Consider the following 24903-nt stretch of genomic DNA (forward strand, 5'->3'; position numbering starts at 1 on the left):
TACGGCTGCACCGAGGTATCCTCGCAGCAGCGCGCTCGTTCCCCCAGCTCCCTGCTCGTCTCAGGCTGGTTTTTTCCCCCACCCGAGCAGGATTCAAAGCGTTTTTTGGCTGCTCTGATTACCAGCCATCAGATTCCCATATGTGTCCTACTAAATCAGCGCTTCGGTTCAGATAGGTTCTCTTTTAAAATAATTTTCTTTAAAAATTAAGAGAGGAGTTGAAGCGAAGGCTGACTACAGCGCACGCAGGGCTCGTGGGGATCTTTTGTCCTTGGACAAAGTCACTCCGTAATGTTACAGCCAGCAGGGACCGGGGAAAAAAACGCACCCTTTAATGGCAAGCACACCGCAGCCCAGGGGCTGAGAAGGCTCCCGTCCCCAGAGCAGCATTTCCCCGATATCAAACACCTCCCAAGCACCCAGCACGGGCCTCATCTGCTTCCCTGCCCGAACCATCACGGCAATCGGGCCAGATCCTGCAAATTTTGACACGTGCAAGAAAACCGGTGCACGTGACCAGTCCCCGCATCACAAGCCTTCCCACGTGCTTAAATTAAAACGGGGGCCTGAGCGCACACCAGTTCGGGCTATCAACATCCACGAAGCTTAGTATAAAGAAACATTTTTTGGCGAGTTACTACCGTACATTTTGTTTTCCTCTCCCTCCCTGGCACAGCAATTTCCCCTCTGGGGACAGGGAACGTGCCAGACAAATGCTGCCTCTGGCAAAGAAACCAGCGACAAACAAAACGCACTTGATTCACGTTCCAATTGAGTAGGTGCTCTGGAGACGGGGACATCTCGCCTTCAATTCCACCTGGCGCTTCGGTGGCCGCGCGAGCCGTCCCGGAGAGCTGACCTGCTTCTGGTTGAGGGTCCGGAGAAGACTCCGCACGCCACGTCCCGTCCTTCCTCGGCACCGTGTGCAGGCAGAGTCACGTTTTACGGGACCCGACGTGGATTACAGAGGTCATAACCCACGCCGAGCAGAAATTGGGAGCGTTGGGGCCAGCGGCGCTGCGGGGGCGCGCTGCGGGAGGAGGCCCCGGGAGCCCCGCTCCCAGGAGGGAGGGAGGGTCGGGGGGAAGCTGTTTTTAAGACACTGCAGCCCTAAACAAATTAAACCATTTCAGAGCCTTTTTAAATGCTAATACGGCAATTTGCTAAGCGATTTATGTTCCATTTTGACATTTGCAAAGTGAATTAGATGCAAAACCCCACTAGTTGTAGTTCTAACACTTACTAATAAGAGATTTACTCAAAAATAATGGAAATGCAGGATCTCAGTATTTCCACATACCCAAAGTGCAATTACAGTAAAAACATTCAAATGTGCTTTAGAGCGCTGACTACATCCGGAGAAAGAGAGGGAGACTTCTCGGGGTTTTTGTATTTCCATTTATCCTGTCAGGATGAAACGTCACAGATACATTTAGTTATGGCTTTAGGATAAAATGAATAAAACCACAGCAAAGCAAAAAATGGGAGGAGATCCTTTATAACCAGAGCCTGCAAATATCTGAAATTTGCCAGTTCCGAGGAGGAAGAATTTGCTCTCCCCAGAAGCACCGAATCGTTACAAAGGACCGATTTGCCTCGCCATTCGAAGAATTTATTTAAAGACACCGAGGAAAAAAAAATAATTACTATTTCAAATCTTAATTTGCTTAAAAGCAAACACCGAAGGTCTAATTATAGCTTCCAATGAACGAGAGGAGGGGCCCGCCATCTGACGAAGACGCGGCCGCTCTCTAGCAGCGCCGCCTGGCACCCAGACACACCGCCAGCCTCCCGCGGCCGGGCTGGAGCTCGCCGAGCCCTGCCCCAGGAAGGGAGGAATCATTATTAAGAATTTCAGTACCCATAAATGCAGCCCATGCCCTACACCAGCCTCAAAGAGGCAATGAGGACATCCAGCCTCAGCAGCTGGGTGCTCTGAGCACCGTGTGGTCGGTACCGGCACCTTTCAGGGGGTTGAGCTGCTTGTGCTGTTTCTTTGAGGAGAAAGAGGGGAAAAAAAACCAAAGAAACAAACTGATCCCTTCTTCCCCCATCTCAGCCAGGACACGCACGGTGGATTTCAGCTCCCACCACGAGCCAGGCTGTTCCGTGCTATGGCCTTAGGCCTCTATTAAAAACAAGTTAATTCGCACGAGCCCTCTGAGGGCTGACGAGCCCAACTGCTGCTGCTCGCGGAGCTGCTCCATTTTGTTCGGTGATTGCTTTGGGTTTTGCAGCAGACGGCTCGTCTCTTATTTTAAGACGTTCTGAATTTAACCTGCCGGGTGGACCGCTGCCTCCCGGAGCACAGGACCGGGAGCTGATCCGCTGGGGCAGGGCATCCGCCCACCCAGCCCAGCAGCTGCAGCACACGGAGCCACCCAGCCCGCTGTCGGTGGTCTCTTCTGCCTGTACACCCACAGCAACTCCGCCAGGGATGTTAGCGGGAACATCCCAGCCCGTTCCCTTTCGCAGCTGTTTTTAGAGCCGTTGTCCACGAACGCACTTGATCCCTCATTAAAGCTGTTGATGCTGCGCCCTGCCCAACCTCCTGTGCCAAGCAGCTCCAGGAGCTGGCCGCACGCTGCGTGAAGCATTGCTCGCCTTCGCCTTTTTAAACCCATCTCCTGCTATTTCTGTCGAGTGCGCCCTGGCTGCAGGAGGTGGTGAACAACAGCTCAGTGTTCACCTTCCGCACTGCCCTCCTGGTGCGGGCTTTGAGCCTCTCCCCTCGGGGAGGACCCCAGGCTTTGCAGTCCCCACAAGGCAGCCGCTCTGTCCCCACAATGATCTGAGTGCCCTGCCCCAGATGTCCCCTGACTCCACCGCGTCCTTGAGATGCAGGGAGCAGAACCGCACAGTGCTGCCCATGTGGGTGCACCAACTCTTTAGGTAACAGCAAAACGATGCACAACAAAGCCCTCGGCCTTCGCACCCCTCCGTATGATGCCCAGCGTGGCTGGCTTCTCTTTCTGCCCTCTCTGATTCTCTGATCTCTCTGATTTCGGAGCTCTGCCAGCTCTGACCCCGAGATCCTTCCCGAGCTGTGACCGCCGGCTCAGGGCACCGCGATGTTTCAGGGACAGGCGGCAGCAGGGGGGCCCGAATGGGAGAGCACCTAGTGAGTGGCGGGGCTTTTGGATCGGGTTCATACCGGAACCGATCTCGAAACCTGGTGAGGTACAGACAGCCTTGCACACTTATTCTGGAACCGCTCCAGCCTGCGTACACGCCACCTGGGGAGCAGACGAGTGACAGTCTGCCTGTTCAGGAAGGCAGATTTTACCCCCAAGAAGGGACTTCTCCGAGCCGTGCGTCCCAAGCCTCATCACAGCCTTTCTGCGGGGGAAATAATCTCTAACACAAATAGCAGAAGCTGCTCAGCACCCGTCTACTTCCCCAGCCCCACGCTCGAGACCTACGTGCAATTTTTCTTTTAGCAGCAAACTTCGTTCTATCCAGCTGCTGTTTTGTTCTTTTCGTTTGCAATCCGCTCTCTTCCTTTGACTCCTGCTGTAATGGAAAAAAATATGGTGAGTGCATACAATATGTAAGAAATACTACCAGCTCCCTCCCCTCCACTACTCTGACACAAACACTGGTTCAAGAACAAGCCTCTATTTGTGTGAAATTTGAATTTCAAACGTAATTCAAGCACATTCTGTAACTATTAAAAGCTGTGTGATAAGCATAACGAGCAAAAAGAGTTACAGACTGACATAAACAGAGAAGTAGGAGAGACAATAGACTTCATGCCAGTCACTACCAAGCACTGCACCTGCTGCCCATGATTTGAGAGAGAATTTGTTTGGCCTTGCTAAAACATTGGTATTTGTAAGCACTCAAACAGAAAAATAAAACCTTTTTGTAACTCAACATCTCATACCTGTGAGCCAGGGCTGTTTCCTGCCATACGGCCTCTAGCACTGCCCAAACGATTTCAGGTGGCCAAGGCCAGGATTTTAGCCATTTCGGGGGACCCAGGCTAGCTCATCCGGAGGGCAGGAGAGCCAGCTGTATTTATTCCTGGTGCTGTCACTGCACCGCCCTGAGTACTGCCACAATTGTTTCATTTTTGAAGCTTGAATACTTCAGAAATTTGCAGCCGAGTGGCCTCCAGGAACATCACCCAGAAGAACAACCTCAGTCCGTGCTGCTTTAAGCACGCTGACTGCAACACGAATGGTCACAGGCTTAATTGGCACACATTTATGCAAGTTGCTGTCCTAACGGCTTAAGTGAGGGCGTACACATTACCGAAGGCTGGCCCTGGACCCCTTCCAGTTTGTCTCTATAAATCAGGTAGGATTAGAATCAAACCCAGCGTTTTCAGCAGAGACACCCACGCCTGGCCACGAAGGGGCTTCGCGCGACTCCGTCCGCAGCTGCGCCGTGCTCGGGGTTTTGCTGCCCACGAGCCCCACAGCGAATTGGCTCCGTCCTGCCTCACACCACCTCCAGCCCCCCTGTGCCAGGAGGGGGTCTTCATGGTGGGGCAGTACTTCACCGCAAGGGGATGCTCTGCTTGGTTTTAAATGTCAGCCGTTCCTTCTGGCCGCTGCCCGTGTTTGTTACCCTGCAGAGTCCTCTGGACTGAACCTCAGTGCCGAGTTCTGCTCAAATGTCTCCAGCTTTAGCACTATCTGTAGATGTTATTAATGTACATCCACCACTTGCTCCCTCTTACAGATCATTAATGAGGGTGTTAAAACACACACAGACCTAATATTGATCCTCGTGGCCTCAGCTTTACATCTCCCCAGAACAAGCCTCTCTTGTGTTCATCACCAGCCTTGGCTGACAGTCTTTTAGCAGGACTTCAATCCAGGAATGTTACTATCTAGACCCAATTGAATTATTTATCCATGTAAGATTTTGCAAGACGTGCTATTAAGTGGTTTCCCGAAACCCTAGTACATCACAGCTCCTACATCCCCTAATACCTGTTCACCCCTCACCTCCACTGATTTAAGAGCCAGCTCCCGATGAGGCTGCAGCCAGCTCGGCCAGCCCGCACGCCCTCGTGCTCACAGCAAGGGATGTTTCCTTTGACCGACTCCTTCCCATCCCCAACCACCCTGGTTTTGGTTCCCCGTGTCCAAGATCTGCCCCTGGGTCTCCAAAAGGCTGCCTCGCAGCCGGATTGTGTCCTGCTAGAAGATGGATGCCACCCACTTCTGAGCCTGCTTAGCTCCAGCTCTGCAGCTGAAATCCTCCCTCTCCCAGGGTCCAGGCACGCCGCCCTTCTCCACGGATTTCCAGAAGCTCTCCCACTCCCACCGCCCACCCCTCGCCCACCCGCGAGTTGCCCTGTGCTGCTGTGCGGTGGCAGCCCCTGCGCTGCCCCCGTGCGCGGCTCGCACCCGGGGAGGTGGGAACGCGCTGCGGGATCACAGCGGGACCGCGCCAGAAGCACGCGCTGGAGGAGGTTAAGCAAAAGCTCTCCCGCTCTCCCCAAAGTGCTGGCTAATGGTGCTAAACCTATTCCGCTTAAGAGAGGGGCAATTTAATCCTAGCAGGCTCTGCGAATCCCCGGCTCTTCTCTCCAGGCATCAATCTTCCCTCATCACTCTTGCACTTGCCGGAAGGTCAACCTGACACTCTCATCTGCAGCTCTCTTCCAGGGCACCGGCGTGATTTACGAGCACACCAAACTCACCACGGCTGCCTACGTCCGGGCTGTGCGCGCGCACACGGTCACAACGCGCGCTGCAGGACGGCACAGGGCTCGAGCACCCTTGGGGCTCCTGGGGTACCGGCGGGCCCCGGTGTCCGCAGCCCCCAGCGCCTGCCTCCGCTCCCCGCGCTGGGTCCTGAGCAATCCCGGCGTTTACAGCAGCGGCAGGAGCAGAATTATTGCAGGACACGTGTTGTACGAGCCTCATACATTTGAGGAAGATGTTTAAATTGCTTAGCGGCGTTCTACTGAACAGCCACGGTACAGCGAACTGCTGAAGCAAATCCAATTAATCCTGATGGGCCAAAACATACACACACATCTCAATTCCAAGAATTCTTAAATCTTCTTTAGTTTTTAAAACCAGAAAATAAAACGTACCTTTTAATTAGGATTTATGGCTGTTTGTACCTCTGCTGGGAGACAGCCCCGCAGGCCCCCGAGTGCTCTGCATAAATGCAGGCGTGGATGGGAGGAACAGAAGGGGCCAAGAAGACTCAGGGAAGACAACGGGGCTTGCTCCTTCTGACCCAACCTTTTAATGCTCATCTGTCTACAAGGATAATAGGAACTCAGGGGGCCACTCAACCAACTGCCTTTCTAATAAGATCGCTAGTCCAAAAATAATCTTAATCAATTAAAATATTCCCAAACTGCCACCGATACTCTTAGTTACAAGGTCATCTCCAACACACAACTTCCAGGGGAAACTAATTATTATAGCTGAGGCGAGGTGGGACCCGCACACCTCCGCTCTGTGCCGGCCCGGATAGGGTCTCTCTTCCTTTGCCGTCAATTTTAAGCATAATGGTCAGAAGGAACTCGAATTCTTTTTCTGCATATCGTGCTCTGCTGTTTAATTTACGATGCTCTCTTCTGAGCAGTTTCACTGTCAGCATTGTGCACGGATCAAGGAAAAAATGGGTTTCCAAAGTTCCCCACACGCTCAGTGGAAGGCAGCCACTATTCTTCTTCCTTGGTTTTTAACCTGCTTGGTTTCGACAGACACCAGGAAATCAAATTCTCATTTTAAAAATGCTTTTGCACATACTTAAGAGAACCTGACTCTGCCAGCAGAAACAGATACAGCTCCACTCGCTTCTAAAAGCCCGTAAATGGAAGCCAGTAGCCAGCCTCCCACATCCTGCTCCCTTGAATCCACATCTTAAACCACAGAAGTCAGATTCAGGGAAGGAAAGGCAAGGCTGCAGAAGAATGCCTCGATAGCTAACAGTGCAGACTGCAAAGTCAAAAGGTCTGGTTAATTTTGCTGCTCAACAGCAGTTGGGACCATCTAACAATAGGGCACAGCCAAACAGCACACGTCCTGCATGGGAAATACGCAGATGAAAACCAGACTAATTTATTTTTAAAAGCTAATTAGATGTTGGAAGTGCCACGTTTGGTTCTAGCCAAGGCTGCTGCTGAAATTAATATCACACCCTACTTTATTAGTCTCTGACTTCAGAATCTGTTTCTGCTCTGCTCTCTCTTTCAGCTCATTAGAACAAACCTGCTGGAAGCGGAGCCTGGAACAACAAGACCCAGCCGGGCTCCTGCCAGATGTGTAGGTTCTGACACACGGGGGGAGGCCGATGCAGAAAAAAGGGCTTTCGCCGGGCCACGAGGAGGCTGGATTCAGACCCGCTGCCACTTCCACGGAGCGAGCACAGCAGCGTGGAGAAACCTCCCCAGGAGCACTCACGCCATGCTCTCCTCCGGCACCGGGAGGCACAGAGCTGAGTGCTGCAGGGTGCTCCCACACGGTTCTGCTTCACTCAGAAGATGCTGGCAGCGAGAGGTGGGCACTGCCATCTTAGCAAGGTGTCCTCCAGGCCACGCTTGTCCCGGGACAAACTGCACAGAGCCGGCAGAACAGGGCAGGGCGGTGGCCAGGCAGCCTGGCCAATTCCCAAACACTCCTCTCCCTCTCTCCCCAAAACCTACACCATCTGATCCAGAACATCGACAAACACCGCTGTTTACCCAGACCCTGAACATCTCCCAACGGGAATACTCAGGCAAAGGGATGTTGCACACCTGCGGAAGGCAGGCACTGGGCGCCGTGCAGAAGATGGCACTGTCACCCCCAGGTCTCGTCACGCTCCCCGAGGGATGGTGGAGCTGGTGAGTGGAAGACCTGGCAGAAAGAGCCCGTGAGACTTTGTCCAAATGGTAGCAATGGAAGCAGGTACTCCCAAAGCTCCCTGAGGATCTACCCAGAAGAAATGCGTTAAACTACCTTTGTGTGAGTCTTCTCCAAGGTCCCACAGCAGGTCAGCAGCATTTTAGGATCCTCTGCACTGAAGACTGCAGATCTGTCAGCTAAATTAGCACAACTACTGGGCCCCTGGCCATGCCCTACACTCATCCTCGAGCAGGCCTCCTGCTCCTTTTCTTCAGAAAATCTTGGGGGTCAAAGAGTCTTTATCAACAACCCAATTCAAGCAAGAGGTTCATGAGACAGAGCAGGACTCGCTGTGCTTGAAGAGAGCTTTGTCAGGCAGTATTTGGAATATTGTGTGCTCAAGTGCATGACTACCCATCTTCTGTCGTGGGCAACCAATTCCCTGCAGGATTTAAACAGTCAGGGGAGACAGGAACCACTTTGATCATTCGTCGCGTCTGTGTTTTCAGAGAGGCAGTCAGCATAGAGGAGGTCATCTCCTCTTGCTTCCACAAAGCCGTAGCCTGTTCTTAATTTGTCCAACACCCCCTACACACAAAAAAAGAAGAGTTCCCCGAGTCCAGGATTATATATAACAGAGATCAGAGAGCCCCATGTCCAGAAAAATTCCTTCTGATGCAGCTCTGCAGATGCCAGCATAGACATGAGCAAAGAAAGAGAATTTGGCAAAATAACATGGATGAGCTTGATAATCCAGCATGACTGAAAAATTCCTGGGAGAGGCAGTCTGCCAAAGATCATCAAAAGTGAGAAGCTGGAGGCTTTCCAGGTGCAGCTGCTACAAGATCTGCTGGTCTGGAAGCAGAACTAGGGACTTGTTCTATAGATACCTGCCAAGAGACTGCCAAGGAAGAAAGCCATTGAATCAATGATGCCCAAATTGTCCTTGTAGCTTTTGATTCATAAGGAACCATGTCCTAACAGATGCAAGATTAATTGAGAATGTATTGTTCTCTAAAATTGCTATTGATCTGAGCTTCCCACACCTCTTCTTGAACACATAACAAGGTCTTAGCAGAGCAAGAACAACAGTTACAAGGTTTGAAATTGAAATTCAACTTGATGTACGCTGAAGAGCTGCGACAGTTACAGAAGCCAGACAGGGCTTTTTTTTTTTGAGATTCCATGCAAATCAGATTCTTGGGTGGTTTTGCAGAAAACAACACTGCAAGAGACTGTGGCACTGGATCTGGAAGCCGATGATTCACAGAAAGAAGGAGCCTGAACTGAATAAATCCACTCATTCAACCGACTGAACTGTTGTCACTTAAACAGAACCTAATTGGCTCTTTAACGGCCTCTCTGAGCATATCCTTTTCTGTAATATGACCGATTATGCCATCAGAATTTATTGTTTATAGACAAACTTACAGAACAGTCAGGGAGCCTAACCTTTTTATAGATGTGTTTTAAGAGACGTTTGTTTCCTCTTTCTCAGATACGTGCACATTGAGATGAATAATTGTAGGCAATAACAGGTCCTGATCTTTTATGTACTGCAGCATCTCTTATAGCTGCTGATTTTTTTTTTTTCCTCCTTATAGGTTTCACAATAAAGGCCAGTGATGCAGCAGACATCTGAAGTTAACTTAGCATATTGCAGAGCTAAGGGTTTAACCCCAATGAACTATTACTGCCATATGTTCCATTTCTTTCAGGGAATTTCCCAATGGAGAAGAACTCAGACAATGCGAAGAAAAAACATCCAATATCATTTGCCCTACAGCTTTTTACTGTTTATTTCTAGTGCTTTTCCCCTCCTCACATGATAATCGCCTTATTGTAGAGACTCATGCTCCAGATGTGGGAACGAAAAGGACTTGATTTAAGATCTACAGCTTGAGAGTGAACTGAAATGCTTTTGAAAATGGTGGAATTACAAAAAGCAGCTTAGGATCCCAAATCACTGGCAAGACAGCGCAAAGCCTCAACAGTCACATAAAAAAAAAGATTCTAATAATTTCTTCTTGTGTACCCCAAGCTGAGGACATATTCTCAGGGCTCTGGGTTTCTCCCAGAGGGGAGTTCTTGCACGCATCCCCAGCACCAGTGTAACAGGCACAAACGTTTCGCTATTTTAGGGCACGGCTGACGTTAATGCGATGACGTGAGGGATCAACGACCTAGCTGTTGTGTCGCAGCCAGGCACACCCACTCACAGTGCACCTTTACACCCCGTGGCAGTGGGTTAAAAACTCCGACTTCTGTACTTCAGGATCGGTTTACCAGACACCAGCTGTGTCAGAGCTACTCGCAAGCCTGCGTTCTGAATCATTTTCTTATCTATTTGCACATAATACAGAATCATGTTTCTCTGGCTTAGCTGGAAATCAATCAAATAAAAATTATGAAGAAAGATTTGTAAAGGGATTGAGGAAAGGTTACTTTTAAATTACGTTTCAAATTCAGTTCTGAGAGGATTTGGTTATCAAATCCCAGACTCATAACTCACCCTCACCAAGCGCACCGTTCATTTCCTAGTCAAATAGGATTTGATTCCCCTCACACGGAAGGGAAGGGACGGCACAACGCACCCCCACGAGGCCTGACCCCAGCGTGGGATGCTCGGGCGCCCTCCCGGAGCAGCAGGGCCCAGCGCAGGCCCCGGGCTCCGCAGGCTGACCACTGACCTCTCCGTCGCTGTCAGATATAACGATAAACGCGTCCACAAAACTGCGCTTCTTCTTGGCGTTGGCCGGGCCCCTCTTCTCTTCCTCCTCTTCCTCCCCATCCTGACCTCGAGAGTCAGGGCCCTCTGCGGGCTTCCTCCTCCTCGGCATCCTTCACCCTGAAACAAGAGGGACAGATTAAAAGCCATTTGTTTCCTTCTGATTTGGATTTCCCCTTATAGCCATCCCTTCCTACTTTTTTTTTTTCTTTCTATTTTTAGGCAAAATACCCCAGGCATTAGAACCTTATTACAAAGCGCGGTAGATTTAGCGGTACTGGGAGCCACACGCACTTGTCACCGCTCATCTCGTTACGAATACTTTATTAGAGCTGATTGCTAAAAGGGGTTTCAGGGGAACGGCAACGCAGACAAGAGCCACTCTGAATGCCCTCGCTCCGAAGCGAGGAGGCTTTCCTCTTCGCTTCCCCTGCTGAAGCTCCTCAGCAAACTGCTCCAAAGCAACGTTTCACAGCGGGTCTCCCTCCCCAAATCCCCACCCCGAACGTCCCCACACCTTCCCCGTCCTGGTGCAGAACAAACAGGGCTCCGGCAGTGAACCAAGCTGAGATGTGCACGCCAGAACGAGAAGCCACAGCAGCGCAACCATTTGTCAGCTTTTACATGGAATAAAGCACGGGGGAGAGGCAGGTCCCTCAGAGGATGCTATTTCGCTGTCAGAGCAGCAGCCCCGGGGAAGCAGAGCACCACGGAAAGGGAGAACACAGGCGGTGGCAGGAGGTAGGCTGGAAACGAGACGAGGGGTTTATCTCGCAGCCCGGGCTTTTCAACAAGCCTCAGGCTCCGGAAGTCCTCTGCACAGACGTGCCTGTGCCACCCGCTTAAAGAAGGCACTTGACAAGCAGGGAGGAACCCGCTGAGCATCATTAGCGCAAACCCGAGTGCTCGAGGAGCCGCACAATCGAGGGCAGGTGCCCACACAATACCAGGCAGCGCTTCAGCGACTCCTCTCCCTGCCAGCCCGCAGGCTGCTGGAGAGAGGAGCTGGCTGCTCCCATCAAAAGGGACTCAGACAAGAGGATCGGGACGAGATCCCGGTGGGTGAGAGCAGCGGGGCGGCACACGAAGTTAAAGCACCCTTTTCTTCACCTTCGACGTCTGCCGTTCGGTTTGGCAGGTAACGTGGAGACGACGTTCAGCGCTTGCCGAACCGTGCTCTGAAAGAGCCCGAGGAAGCAGGCTGAGCACCGGCAGGCTGAGCACCGGCAGGCTGAGCACCGGCAGCTCTGCCCGAGCTAGAAGGAACGGAACGGCCGCAGAGCGGTTTCACAGCGAGCCCCTTGTTGCACCCCAGACAAGGCAGAGCTGGAGAGGCAATTCGAGCTGGCCGGTTCCCAGCCCAGTGTCCTTCCCGGGATCGTTCTGCCTTCCTTCGCGATCACTGAAATAGCTCAGATGCGCTGCTCAGAGCTAAAATAAGAGTAAGACAAGGCGCAACAAAAGACCCTGCGTTACCCAGTACGGAGCCAAACCCTCTCCTGTAACACCGCAAGCTGCAGCCAGCGCTGCGTTTAGGAACACCAGGAAGCAAGAAGTCCAAAACCCACATTAGCACCGAGAACAGCGGTGTGCTCCTCCATCTACTGTCAGAGGCAGCAAGCTAAGAGCAAGAGGAGCACATGCACTGCCGCTGTGTTTTCTGCAGCTCGCCACGGCTCCCTTAACCTCTCTGTCTCCCTTTCTCTGCAAATCCAAGCACACACATGCGTAGAGACAAAAGATGATTGTCCTGGTGAGCAAGGACTGGCACCGAAGGCTTGCTGAGCCCTCTAAAGACAGAATCTCGCACAAATCGCACGCGCAGCTCCAGAAGTGACGGCGACCATCGCTGCAGCCCAGAAATGTTTGTGCTTACAAAGAGGAAACAAAAACAAGCACTGCTCTTTAGAAAAGCATCATCTCTTGCAAAACAAAGCTGTTTTGCTCCAGCTGAGCTGAACTTTGGCTTTTGTCGGAAAATCCTTATTATACTTTCTCCATTTTTTTTTTTTTTTATCTTTTGCTCCACACGGTTTCTTGTCCCTCTGCCCAGAGAGATGAACCAAGCCTCCCACCCAGCTGCTGAGAACTGCCCCCACGAAGGGAGTCCACCTAGGTGGAGAGCACTCCTTTATCGGCAGAGAGACACATCCGCAGGCAGCCTTTTCTGGCACGATGTCTGGTCCCCAGTACGTGAGCCTAGGCAGGGTCACTATTTTTGGAGAGAAAGCCTGTAAACCACTTAAACAAAAGCAAACAGCAACAAGCAACTGCCACGTTTTTTTTTTAATTATTGTTTTTTTTAAATCCACTCTGGTATCACAGCTCCCCTCTATGCGATAGATCTTCTGCCTGATGCACTGTGCTAAATAAGAGATCACTGAGAAATATCAGCTGGAGTTATGATGAGTCACCTACCTCCAACATTTAAAGAAGAGAAGAAAAAAAATGTAAGAGATGTAACCACACAACTCCCACAAGGCTTCTGAAAATGAAGGGACTCATGGCAAAAAGAGTCTCTGTAAACGTAACTAAGGGAACAAGACAAGTAAGAGATCACTTGTAGCTGTGCTAGTCTGAGGCTGTGAGTAGGAGAGCAGTAATAGCTTTTATTAGACGAGCTGATATCGGTACGGGAAGGGAACAAGCCTCGCAGCACGCCCCCCTTCCCCAGGTAAGGGAGCCAGGCGCACAAGCTGTGTTTTGCTTTTAGCGCTCTGCCCAAGTACCTGCCGAGGGGATGTCTGCTCTCAGGTTCAGCGAAAAAGGCCGGCCTGCACTACCTAAACCTACCTTTGCAGTTCGGCTCGCGGACTCCTTTCCCAATTTTTCTCTTTTTACAACTTTGAATTCGAGAGAATTTCTTTGTAAACGCTCTGACAGCAAAGGTGACCTCCTGACAAGGGCCTCGCACGCGCCGCGCTTCTCCGGTCGCATTTTTAGGGATATCCTTGAAGATCCCCAACTTGTGATTATTTGTCATTTTCCCTCTCATCTATCATTTTGATGAATCAGAAAGCAATTACCGACAGAATAATTCTAAATCTTGACACTGCAGCTACAGACCTGCCAAGCTGTGACAGCTTGAAAAATGCTTGAAAACGAAGCCAAAAAATGAATGACTCTCATCCCCGGATGAGTTTTCTGAGCCGCTCGAGACACAGGCTGTCGCTTCGTAAACAACCCCCCCGCCTCCCCGGGGAAGAGGCACGATGCTCGCGGGCAGCAAGAGCCCCGCTCGCACGGGTCAGCGCCGCACGGTCCCTGCGAACGCCAGCCCCGGCCCCTCCGCTCGCCCCCGCCGCGCCGGGAGCGGCTGACGGTCAGGACACCACGGTCCACAGCACCCCGGTGGGGGGGACACGGGGGTTGTTTATGGGATTTATCCGTTCGCAGAAACGGGCTCTTCGTAGAAGGAAGGCGGCGGAAGGCCAAGGCCGACCGCTGCCAAGCTCCGCGGGAGATGCTGACTGCTCAGCTACCCAAAGCGAGCCCGCGCCAGCCCCGTGGGCAGCGCCTTTCTCCATGGGGAGGCGTGGGGGGGGGAGCAGAACCCTCCCCGCAGCACCCCGCCACCCCACGGCACCCGTCACCCCGCAGCACCCCGCCACCCGCCCAGGCCCCCCGTCCCCTCGCCCACAGGTGCCATCGCAGGGCCCTCGGGCACGGCGGGCGCTGCAGGGACGTGGCGGGGCTGTGAGGAGCTGGGTGGGGGCTGCCCAAAAAGGGCCCCCCCTGGGGAGGAACTGGGGCGTAGGCGGGGATGGGGTCGGTTATAGGAAAAATAAACCGAGGGGGGGCAGCGCTGGGGATGGCATGGAGGCAGCCCGGGGGGGGGGGGGGGGGGCAGGAGCCGGCCCCAGCAGCGCTGCAGGGCCGGGGGGGGGGGGGGGGGGGGGCGGCACCGGGACCCCTCCTCGGGGGAAAGCGCTGGGGCACGGCCCCGTGGGCACCCCGCGGGGCTGCGGCCTGCCGGCGGGGCAGCCCCGGGTCCGCAGCGGCCCCTCGTCGGGGCACGGCCGCACACCGGGCCCGGACACCCCCACCCCCCCCGGCCCCGCTGACCGCCCCCCCCCCGGGCCGGGCCGACCCCGCTCAGCGGGTCTCTTACCCGCACTCAAGTTGGCGGCAGAGGCCTCATTGCCCTCAACCAAGATGGCGACGGCGGCGTCGCGTCACGTGGCCGGGAGGGGAGATGAGGTGAGGCGGGCGGCGCCATGTCGTGTGAGGGCGGCGGCGGCGGGGCTGGTAAAGGGGGACCGAGGGGACCGGGAGGCAGGGGACTCAGGGGACCGAGAAGATGGCGGGGACGAGGGGCAGCCGCCTCTCGGAGCCCCTCAAGGGCTGCTGGTGCGCCCCACGGCTTCTCGTGACTGATTTTAACTGGAAATAAACATCAGGGCGCGGCGTGACTTCATTCCGCGCTCCCCGCGCCGCCGCAGGACGCTTTAAACGCCGCTCCCGCTCCTCGCCCCGCCGCCTGCACCGCTCCGATGGCGCCGCTCAGCCCCCGCGCGGCCGATACCGGCCCGCCTCCCTCCGCTGCCCACAACCAACATGGCCGCCGCGGCCTCCCTCCGCCAGCACGTGACGGCGCAGGAAGCCTCCTCCCCCCCCCGCGCCGTTGCTAGGCGCGCGGAGATCTCGCGAGAGCTGCTGTGGCGGCGGCGGCGGCCAAGATGGCGGACGGGGCGGGTAGCAACGGGGACGCCGCGGCGCTGCCGGTGGGCAGGGAGGCAGGTGAGGGGAACCGGGGGCGGCGAGGGGAACCGGGACGGGGCCGGGAACGGGGCCCGGTCCCGGCCGTGAGCGGGCTGACCGCGGTTGTGTGCCGGCAGTGGAGCGGCTGATCCGGGAGAACGGGCACATCTTCACCGAGGCGCAGTGCAAGGTGTGCAGCGCGCTGCTCATCTCCGAGTCTCAGCGGCTGGCGCACTACCAGGTGAGCCACGGCACCGGGCGGGACGTTCCGGGCCGTGTCCCGCTGTACCGGGCCATAACGGGCCATACCCCTATGTGCCGGGCTGTACCGGGCCATAACGGGCCGAGCTAGGCCGTGTCCCGCTGTACTGGGCCGTACCGGGCCCTATCCCTATGTAACAGGCTGTACTGGGCCATGCCGGGCAGTACCAGGCCGTGCCCCGCTGTACCGGGCCGTACCGGGCTGCCCCAGCCGCTTTGTGCCCCGCAGAGCAAGAAGCACGCCAACAAGGTGCGGCGGTACCTGTCCATCCACGGCGAGGACGAGCTGGCGCCCGGCAAGAGGATGAAGGTGGACGCTAATAAGCAGGTGAGGCAACGCGCCCAGCCTTCCAGGTCCGTCACGGTGGGTCTCAGCTAAATGCTGCCAGGCAGCCCATGCGCTTGTGTGAGAGTGAAGGAAGAAGGCGGCCCTGGGAAGGGCTCTGTGCTCCTGTGGCTGTGCCTCGTCCCGGTGAGTATGGTTCCCATTGCCTTATTCACTTAAAGGAACTCACACTGCCTCTTGCTGAAAGTCTCCCTGTGAATTACGTGAATAAAACAGGGTAAAGTAAATAGGAGCAGCAAATTCATGAATAAAAAGCCAGGAATATCATTGCACCTGCATGACATTTAATTTCATTACAACTATTTCCAGGGTTCATAACTAACTGGACTCTTTCTGGCACAACTCTGTTTTTACTTATTTCGGTTTCTTCAGCCGGTGGCTGGAGCCTGTTGGTCAGCAAGAGGAGCACATTCCACCCTGCCATCTGTCTGCCCCGCGACTCATTTGGGAAACAGATTCTACTCTTATGATTGCTTCAGCTTTAATCCCTAACCCTCAAACATTTGTAGTGGGGGTGGAGGGGGGGATAAAGGAGGATGCCTTCGCACATAGTGTTAGGCTTAGAAATGACTGCTGCTGCCTGCTCGGCCAGCATCGTGTTGCCGATGACCCAGCTGATAGCGGTGTTTGTGTTGCGTGGCTCACACCTTGTGGAGAGCAGAAGGCTGGCTGATCCAGTGCTGGCAGCCCCGTGGTTAACCTTGTTCTCAGCCCATACAAGCCAGGACAGCCAGCCCCTCTCCCTAGAGCGGTTCGCTAGGATGACAAGGAAGTAACGTGAAGCAGGAAGGCTGTCCAGTCAATGGGAGGGCAGTGCTGCACCATGGAACAGTCAAACTTCCAACTTCGCATCTCAGTGTCTCAGATTATTTTGTTTTCTCAAATGCCTTAGCGTTCTTTCTTGTAACAAGAACGCTGAGCAAGATGACCTCCCGAGGTGCCTTCCAACCTCAGCCATTCTGTGGTTCTGTGTGCGCAGGAGAGCAAGCAGGAAGGCAGCAACGGGGAGGATAGGAACAAGTGCTGCCCCATCTGTAACATGACCTTCTCCTCTCCGGCTGTGGCAACGTCGCACTACCTGGGGAAGACGCACGCCAAGAACGTGAAGCAGCAGTCCCCCAAAGCAGAAGGTATGACTGCAGTGCCTTCACATTGTAACATGCCAGCTAGAAAATGCTGCATGTGGTGATTCTGCACTGGGAAGTGTCGTTGGACCCCAGGTCTGAGCCTTTTTGGGTACGTGTGCCTGTGAAGCGAGGTAGGCCAGCAGTACACCTCCAGAGACTGCTGCTTCTCTCAGCAGCTTGCTTGGTAGGCTGGCGTTGACTAAAAGTGGCATGTTTGGGGTGGTTTTTTATTTCTTGCTTGGGTGAAGTGAAGCTTTCAGCAGTGTTGTACCCATCCTTGTATGTAAGGGATGGGACAGAGCTGTTTTCCAGGGAAAGCTGTAGAAATATCTGTCACGGGATGTGATGCTTGCTAAAAGCTTGCAGAAACCGAAGTGACCGGTGAAACGCCTGTAAGGTGAATTGGGCAGGGCTGCTCAGGTGTAAAGGTACAGCTTCTGTGGCTCAGGGACTTCTGAGCTGCAGATAGCTGGGGGCTGGGGATGTGTAGCTGGGAAGTGTGGGCATCTGCTTGTCCTGACCTCCTGCTTTGCCAGTGGCGTCTGCCACGGCCTGCCCTACAGACTGTGCACAGCTAAGGCAGAGCTCAGGCATGAGAGGAGCCTTGGGGAAGGGTGGCTGGACACGGGAGCAGTCTGGTGCACGCCTGCCACTTGGGCGTGAGAGGAGCTCTTGGGTATTTGGAAAGCTTCTGCCCGGTGTTCAGTGCCCCTGCTGGGAGTTGTCTTAGCACGCACCCGGAGGATTAAGGGAAGAGGTAGGGGTGACATCAGTTTGTCCAGAGTTTTTACGTTTTCTGACTAGGTTTGCTTTTGGGGTGTTTGGTTTTTTTGTTTGTTTGTTTAATGCATGTTTTGGGGAAGTAAGATGACTTTTTCTTTTGCATCTGAGTTCTGTGACTGACCAAGAGTTTGGATTCCCCCTACAGAAGTAGCGCCCCCACAGAAACATCCTGCTACCCTCCCCACTTCTACCGTGTCTTCTAACGAAGAGAACAAGGACATTGCTGACCCAGACAAGTTCTGTAGCCTCTGCCATGCTACTTTCAACAACCCCCTTATGGCAAAACAGCATTACGTAGGCAAGAAGCACAGAAAGCAAGAGACCAAACACAAGCTGATGGCACACTACGGCCGAACTCCTGATGCGCCGGCGGCGTCCTTTATGGGTGAGTTCTCAGCAAGCAGGCAAATAAATAGTTGCAGGGCAGGGTGGGAGAGCAACACCGTGTGTCTGACGGGTCTCTGCGTGAGAGTCTGTGTGGAGGGAGCGGGGAGAATTGCTCACGGTCTCGCAGGATCTCGATGATGCACCGGAAGATGGATTTGGTTGATATCGTAACCCCCTGGCAGCAGGAGAGGTTTTAGACTGTAGCTGCTTGTGGCAAGCTCTGGGCTGGGTTTTTGCGGTGTTGTCTAATCGGGTACGTGTCCTTTTTATTCTCTGTGCGGATAATCCAGGGATTTTGGCCAGCGCTGTTTCTAGCTAGGTGGATTGCATCCAAAATGGAAAGATAAAAGTGGCATTTGATGCTTAAAAAATGCCTTCAGAGGGGACTAGCCAAAGAAGGAAGAAATAGGTTTTACTGCACCTGCTGCTTCAAAGCACATGAAAGCCAGAGAGATTTCTCCCTGAATGCTTTCTGCCTCTGTGTGGGCACTTCATCTGATGAACTAATGCAACTCTCCAGAGCAAGCAGGAATGTGGAAAAAATTGAGCTATTAAGGAGGAACTTTAGGCAGACAGTTGAAACTCATTTGGTTTACGTTCTGTTCCCTGTGAGTACTTCTGCCTGATGAAAGCCTTGGAGCCCGGTGCAAGCATTAGGAGCTCGCAGTAAACTCCCCTGTTCCTCCCAGCAGCCTTCTGTTGGAGCAGGAAGTCTGGTACCTGCTGGGTGCTTAAAGTAAATGATAAGCAGACAGATCACCTTAAAATCTTCTTCAAGAGCTTCTTTCTCTGTCATAAAATGCCTGTAAGCAGAAGATTAATTACTCTAATTCTTTGTGGGCCACCTTTAGCTGCTGGTAGCACTTAGGAGAAATGAGGCTCAATTATCCAAGTAATATTCTCTCCCACATCGTGTAGTCATGGGGGAGATGGAAAAGGTGCTTCGTGTTATTTGTGTTATTCGGCTGCTCTTTACTTAATTAATGGGGCCTGATCAATGGTTCCCTTTTATTGTGACTCAGGCTCTGACGGGGTCAGGAGCCCCGGCCCAGGCTGGGTAAGTGGGCAGTGCTGCTGGCCGTGTGATTGATGTCCTCCGTGAAGTCCTCACAAAGCTGGAGTGTCTACGTCCACATCTCCGTGGCACTTCAGCTGTTCCAGGCGAGGTTTCCGAGCCGTAGCTGTAACGTGAGGCTGCTCTGACGTGACGGGCTGCAGTCGGGGACGTGTTTCCCTTTCTCTGTGTGCTAACAGCCACACCAAGCTGGCATGCCAGCACAGTTCTTCCCAGAACAAGTCTCTTGTTCTTCTCTTATAGAACTGAGCTCAGATGCTGACCTATACTTTTGTGAAGACTTTTTTTTTTCTGAGCACGTGCTGTCCCTAAACGTGCCCTTGTTGGGCTCTGAGTGGCAGCAGGTGAAGGTGTGTCGTTCGCAGTGCAACCCCCAGATACCTGTCTGCTTAAAGTCCCTCTGGGAACCATCAGCGTAGGGTGCGGGGGCACAGCGTGAAGTACTCGGTACGCACCTCGTTGTCAGATTTTCAAGAGAGAGATCTCGACCTGGATCGTGCAGGGAGGCGGGCGTGAGGGCTGGAACAGCTCCTGTGGGTGGCACAACGTCCAAGCCTGGCTGTTTGGGGAGTTAAATGGCCCACTGGAGTCTGAGGCCTCCGTGGTGCAGCAGCCAGGTGGGGAAGCGTCTGCTGCACCGTGCGCTGTGTTTCTCACCCGGTGGTGCTGCTCTGCACCCCTAGGGTGAATGTCCCCGTTCCCCTTAGGGACGTGTTTTCTTTGTGAGACTCCAAGGCAGAGCCCTCCTCCGGAGAGCCTGAGCTCAGGATCATTTAATGTCCTGGGGACAAGTGCCAGGATTTTCCCCTGTTACGGGCTTTTGTGGTGAACTCTGCTGCAATGTTTGCTTGTTTGCTATCTGTGACCTCCAGAACTTTGTGTAACATGACAACTCCAGCCGGAATCAAAGCCATTGATCTGTCTAGTACAACTATTGTTGGGGACTTTTTTTCTTCCAGTTAACTGATACACTGACTGTAACTAAACTGCTTGCGGATAGAGTTCAATATTCTCAACTGGCACCGCAGCAAGGCTTAGCAGAATGCTGCATTGTGGAACCTGATGTTGTGTATAATCTCCTCTGGCTGCTTTTTTGTTCTTGTTATTATTATTGCAACGTGTCGAGCTTACAAATTAAGTATCTCCCTTGCTTTCTGTTATGAGACAAACAGAGCAGGAGAAGTGGGCGTTTGGGGAAGAAAAAAAGTGGAGCCGCAGAGGCAGTATTTGGTCTACTCATGCCACGTTTTCACCTCATCTGATGCTGTGAACTGGTTATAGGAAAGGTGTGTTTGTTTTTGTAGATAACAAACCCGGGTTCTGCCCGGGGAAGGCCTCCTGGCTTAGTGCTTCCCTCCTATCACCGACCAGGGCCTGACCAGTATCTGGTGGGGTAGCTGGGTTCTGTCACCTCCCTGTCTGGTCAGGCCATCGATTTGCTACTTGTCTTTGTTTAGCAGGGGTTTAAGGCATCAAGTGAGTGATTATCTTGTTTCTACCTCAGGCACCGGGTTGTTGGCTAGCTGTGTGTTAACATTGCTGTCTGTTTCAGCTGGGAAGGGGTACCCGTGCAACACGTGCAACATAGTTCTGAACTCCATAGAGCAGTACCAGGCTCACATCAGTGGCTTCAAACACAAGAACCAGTAAGTAACTTTCCCGTTAAGTGTGCTTCCGCCCTTGTTGAAACAATGTTTTAGGTATAACTTAAGTGCAGTTTTGCATGCGTATTTCAAGCTGACCCACAAGCAGACCAATACAATTTGTGCAAGCTTGTGCTGTTTGTCCTGGAGCCGACGAACTGGGGTAGGTTTACATCCCCTCCGCCTCTTCGGCAGCTCCCCCTGCAGACAGCTCGGGGTCGCTGCTGTAGTAGGAGCCTCCTTCGGTTGTGTTTGGTTCTCAGTGGTTCAGGGCAGCGTGGATCTTTGCAGCGAGCGCATCCAGCCTGACGCTTCTTAAACGCCATTTCTGTAAGAACCAGGATTTTAATTTAATTAAAGACTGTCTTAGTGGAGATCCACTTGCCATTCTAGCCTTGCTTTTAGAGTTGCAACTTTTTTCGAGAGTTGCTTTTTTAAAATCTGGCGTGTAGTCAGCATGCTCCAGAAACCAAGGCTATATTTCTGAATTCATTCTACAGCTGGTAAGTTAAATATTGGCATCCCCTGCAAATTATTCATCTCTAAAATTTAGACTGCTAGACGGATGATTAATACCAAATGTACTTGCTCTGGACGCTGTCAAAGTTCTGCTCTTTAATTTCAAAGCCTTGCCTTAAAGAGGGTCGGTAATGGACCCCTGTTGGTTAGACAGCTTCTTAAAGAAAGAGGCATTAGGAAACCCTACCTGAAGTGGTGATAGACTCCTAGCTAGATTTCCCAGAGGGGCTAGGAGGAAAACTGGGATCTTTGGTCATCTATCTGTGGAATAACAGCCCCATTGCACCCTGTCTGTGGAGTACTTGGTTGGAAGACATAAACTCTGCCTGTCCCCCTATGAAAGTTTCAACTCTTGAACAGCGCAGCAGGATCAGTGAACGGCAAAAACCTAGCCTGAATTTAGCCTGCTGTAGAAAGAAACACTGAAGATGTTCCCCGTGCACACACATAGCCGTTCCCTTTAAGGACATGGATGTTGTTCCAGTTTTTCCAGCCAAACAACTCCCTTTCAGAAAGCTGCTTCTGGATTTAGCTGCTAAATGCTGTTCCAGGCCAGCTTCTGCAGGCTGAGAAGAGCCAGGATACTTGCCTTGTAGTGGAAGCACTTAACGGTCCTTGAGCTGTGCAATAGCTAATTCTGCCATGTTAAAGGTGTCTGTTTACACACAGAGTAAGGAAGCACTTGGAAGCTTTTCTGGCAAGTGGTTGACTTGCCTGTAGTAGGCTGTTACTCCGCTGACAGCCGTGCTTGCTGAGCAGCGATGGCAGCTGACAGATTTGAGTGATTCTGACATTGTTTCCTTTGTCTCTTCTCTTCCTCTTGCTCCGTTTGACGTCCAGGATGCCAGGAGCAGTGCCGGTTGTAGGACCCTTCCCACCACAGCAGTACGTCCGGGAAGAGTCGACTGCCCCAGGAGGCTACAGTTATTTCAGCCAAGACTTCTAGAGCAAGTTGCAGCACTGTTCTTGGAGTTGTGTTGGTGGCCCAAGAACGCACATCCTTTGCCAGCCCACAATGGTTTCATTATCCCTCTGGATAAGCAAAGCCCTACCCTCCTGTATGCACCCGTCGAGCAGAACGGGGACTGAATCTGTCCAAAAAAGGATCCAGCTGGAAGAGACTTGGTAGACAGCAAATACTTCACTCCCTTAGAGTAGTTTTCATTGTGTAATTGCTTCCTGTAAAGGTGGGTGCGGTGTGAGAGGAAGTGTGTATCTGGTATAAGGAGGGTCTGGCAACAGGCTGGCAACGGCCACCTCCTCCCTCACCAGAGCAAGCGGTGGATTCCTGCACCTGGAAGGCCAGCGTCCCGCGCTCAGAGGTGTCTTTTGCTGGAGGAGAACTCCTAGATCGCAGCAAGCAGCGCTTACGCGGCACGGACGGGGACACCGTGCGGGTTGCCTGGCTTTTTACAGGCCCAAAATGAGAAGCAGCAGTGTAGCACCCCATCATGCCTCCTCTGGGCAGGTTTGTGTGCAGATTTTCATGAGCCACTGCTTGCCCTTAGAGCCTTTCACAGCACTGCAGCCGTTGGTTCTGGAGCTCTGTTGTTTAGGTGTCTAACAAGTAGTCATGATTCCTGGTGTACAGCTTGCTGCTGGTGGGAGTGGGGGCTGAGAGAGGAGATGGAGCTCTTGGCTCTCCAGACAGCTCAGCCCTCTGCTCTGAGGATTTCCATGTGGAAGGAAGTAACTGTTTAGCCTGGTTTCCTATGGAAACAGGTGTATGTGATGATTCACCATGTGTGTCTTTACCCCCTGTAACTTAAACAAATTGCAGCCAAACTTGGCAGTGGTGGCGATCTCCAAGATCTAAACGCGATCAGCAGGCGAAGGTTGAGCGGAGCGAGTTCGCTTCACGTGCAGGCCCTGACAGAGTTTAAGTGCAGCATTTTCCCTACTGCCAGCAAAATGCTATGGGGAAAGAGAATTTTAAGAAAAAAAGAGAGGAAATCAATCTAGATACGATAGAAGACCGTAGTATAACTTGGTCAAATTGTTAGCTGACTAAAAAACTACAAATCCTCTGGAAATCTGCCTTCGTTAGTCCTTCATTAGACACTCCTTGCCCAAGCCCTCTCCTCAAAGCTCGTACATTCTTGCACCAGCCTGGAGAAGGGGCGTTCTGTATTTCAAACCCGGGAATTAAGACTGATGGTCTCTTCGTGGTGCTAATGTACCAGATCTGTTAGAAAAGCCTCCGGAAGGAAGGGCAGGCGTCTGAGACTGTTGCGCATTTTGGATGAGTTCTTTAGATGTTTTGTCCTTGAGCTAAGGCATTGTCTGTGCTTCACCAGCCCACCACGAGAGCCATGTGTGTCGGGCTGGCCTCGCGTTCGGTGCCAGCGCTCCGAGTCAGACGCTCCGCAGCTTCGTCCCAGCGTCGGTGCCTCTGTGGAGCTGGAGCTTTGCTAGCCCGTGGCAAACACCCCGTTGTTTTCCTTCCCTGGGGCAGAAGGCCGGGGATCTGGCCCCTCCTGGGGCTCCGTGGGGCTGGCAGAGCGCTGGGGACGCGCGGCACGGCCAGGGTGGGCTGAGCGGAGCCGCTGCCTCCTGCGGCAGCTGCTGCAGGGCAGGCTGGGGCCCTGCGCTCCCCGCGCTGCGTTCCAGGGGGAGCAGCTGCCGCCCTCGCGAGGCCGAGAGCCAGGCCGTGGAGGCACTTCCAAAATCCAGCGTGCGCTGGTCAGGTTAAGCAAGGGGAGAGAGCTGGTTGCTGATCTCCGCACTTGGAGCGAGTGCCTTCCCCTCCCCGCTCGAGGCTGTGCATGAGCTTTGTTTGCCTTCACCCTGCACGGAATCTGCCATCTTCCCTTAGGACAGGCTCCTGCTGGTCTGGGTTCGCCTTCCTGATGTTTTCCACTCTTGTTCTACTGCTGAGGTCTGACCTTAGCCTCCTGCTTGAGAGGGAGTCTCTTGTAAACCTCGCAGGCTGATCAATGAGCAGAAAATTGCGACGAACTGAAGGAAGCATTGTGTGCCGGGTGGCACTGGATGGCCTCCAGCGCCGATCTCCGCCGCTTAGCTCTCGTCCCGCCCTGTGAATGCAGGTGCCTGCTCGCTGTGCTGTGCGCTGACACCACGAGGGATCCATTTCCAGCACTGCCCAGTCTGGTGTGTCACTGCGCTGTCTGTGTACCGACAGTTTTGCCCCCCCCCCCGTACACGATGTTTATGTATCTGCTGTTTTCCCTAAGGTGAAGCTCTCCAAATAGAGTGTTTATTACTACTGCTGGGTGCTGTCTCTCTGCAGTAGCCCTTCCTGTTTTGTTTTGCCATGCTTTGAACAACAGGACGCGCACACGCCTTTGAAATACTCGGGAGGGGCGGGAGGCTTGTGTTGCCAGCCGCCCTCCTCAAGGCTCTGCTGTCATCCCAAGGCCCCTGAGGTCTGCACAAAGCCGGTGAGTGCCTTCCTCTGTGCTCCTCTGGCAAGTCAGCGTGGCCCGGAGCACGCCAATGTCACCGAGGGGAGGACAGGGCAGGCTGGCCCCGGAGCCTGCTGGCACCCCTGCGGGCTGTCGTGCGGCT

General features: G+C 53.2%; 2 protein-coding genes across 6 annotated transcripts in view; one reads left to right on the forward strand and one right to left on the reverse strand.

Annotated features, from left to right (window-relative positions):
• The window catches only part of UIMC1 (ubiquitin interaction motif containing 1), a 37520-nt gene extending 22718 nt beyond the window's left edge, over positions 1–14802 (reverse strand). The window contains exons 1-3 of one of the 4 annotated variants that reach the window (XM_083798571.1): positions 14645–14802; positions 10496–10653; positions 3423–3513 (exon numbers count right to left, since the gene is read on the reverse strand). In XM_083798571.1, coding sequence (XP_083654697.1) covers positions 3423–3513; positions 10496–10645 — 241 coding nt within the window. In that variant the 5' untranslated portion in view covers positions 10646–10653; positions 14645–14802. The remainder of the gene's footprint in view (positions 1–3422; positions 3514–10495; positions 10654–14644) is intronic. The other 3 variants (XM_083798569.1, XM_083798568.1, XM_083798570.1) reach the window with 3 other exon arrangements.
• Positions 11146–24601, forward strand: ZNF346 (zinc finger protein 346). 2 transcript variants are annotated; one of them, XM_083798583.1, is made up of 7 exons: positions 11146–13855; positions 15372–15475; positions 15725–15823; positions 16821–16971; positions 17897–18136; positions 20766–20859; positions 22216–24601. In XM_083798583.1, the coding sequence occupies exons 1-7, from the start codon at positions 13648–13650 to the stop codon at positions 22319–22321; spliced, it is 1002 nt and encodes a 333-aa protein (XP_083654709.1). In that variant the 5' UTR covers positions 11146–13647; the 3' UTR covers positions 22322–24601. The 2 variants fall into 2 exon arrangements, with proteins under 2 accessions (XP_083654709.1, XP_083654710.1); XM_083798584.1 differs by lacking the exon at positions 11146–13855 and adding an exon at positions 15065–15273.
• Positions 24602–24903: the final 302 nt, after the last annotated feature.

Source organism: Anser anser (assembly GCF_964211835.1).
Source record: "Anser anser genome assembly, chromosome: 14".
Lineage (NCBI taxonomy): Eukaryota > Metazoa > Chordata > Aves > Anseriformes > Anatidae > Anser > Anser anser.

Excerpts from the sequence above, each read along its gene's own strand:
- ZNF346 (XM_083798583.1), top strand. The coding sequence starts at position 13,648 with ATGAATGACTCTCATCCCCGGATGAGTTTTCTGAGCCGCTCGAGACAC. Across the intron at positions 13,856-15,371 it reads CGCGCCGGGAGCGGCTGACG|TGGAGCGGCTGATCCGGGAG; the intron begins GTCAGGACACCA and ends GTGTGCCGGCAG. Across the intron at positions 15,824-16,820 it reads AGGTGGACGCTAATAAGCAG|GAGAGCAAGCAGGAAGGCAG; the intron begins GTGAGGCAACGC and ends CTGTGTGCGCAG.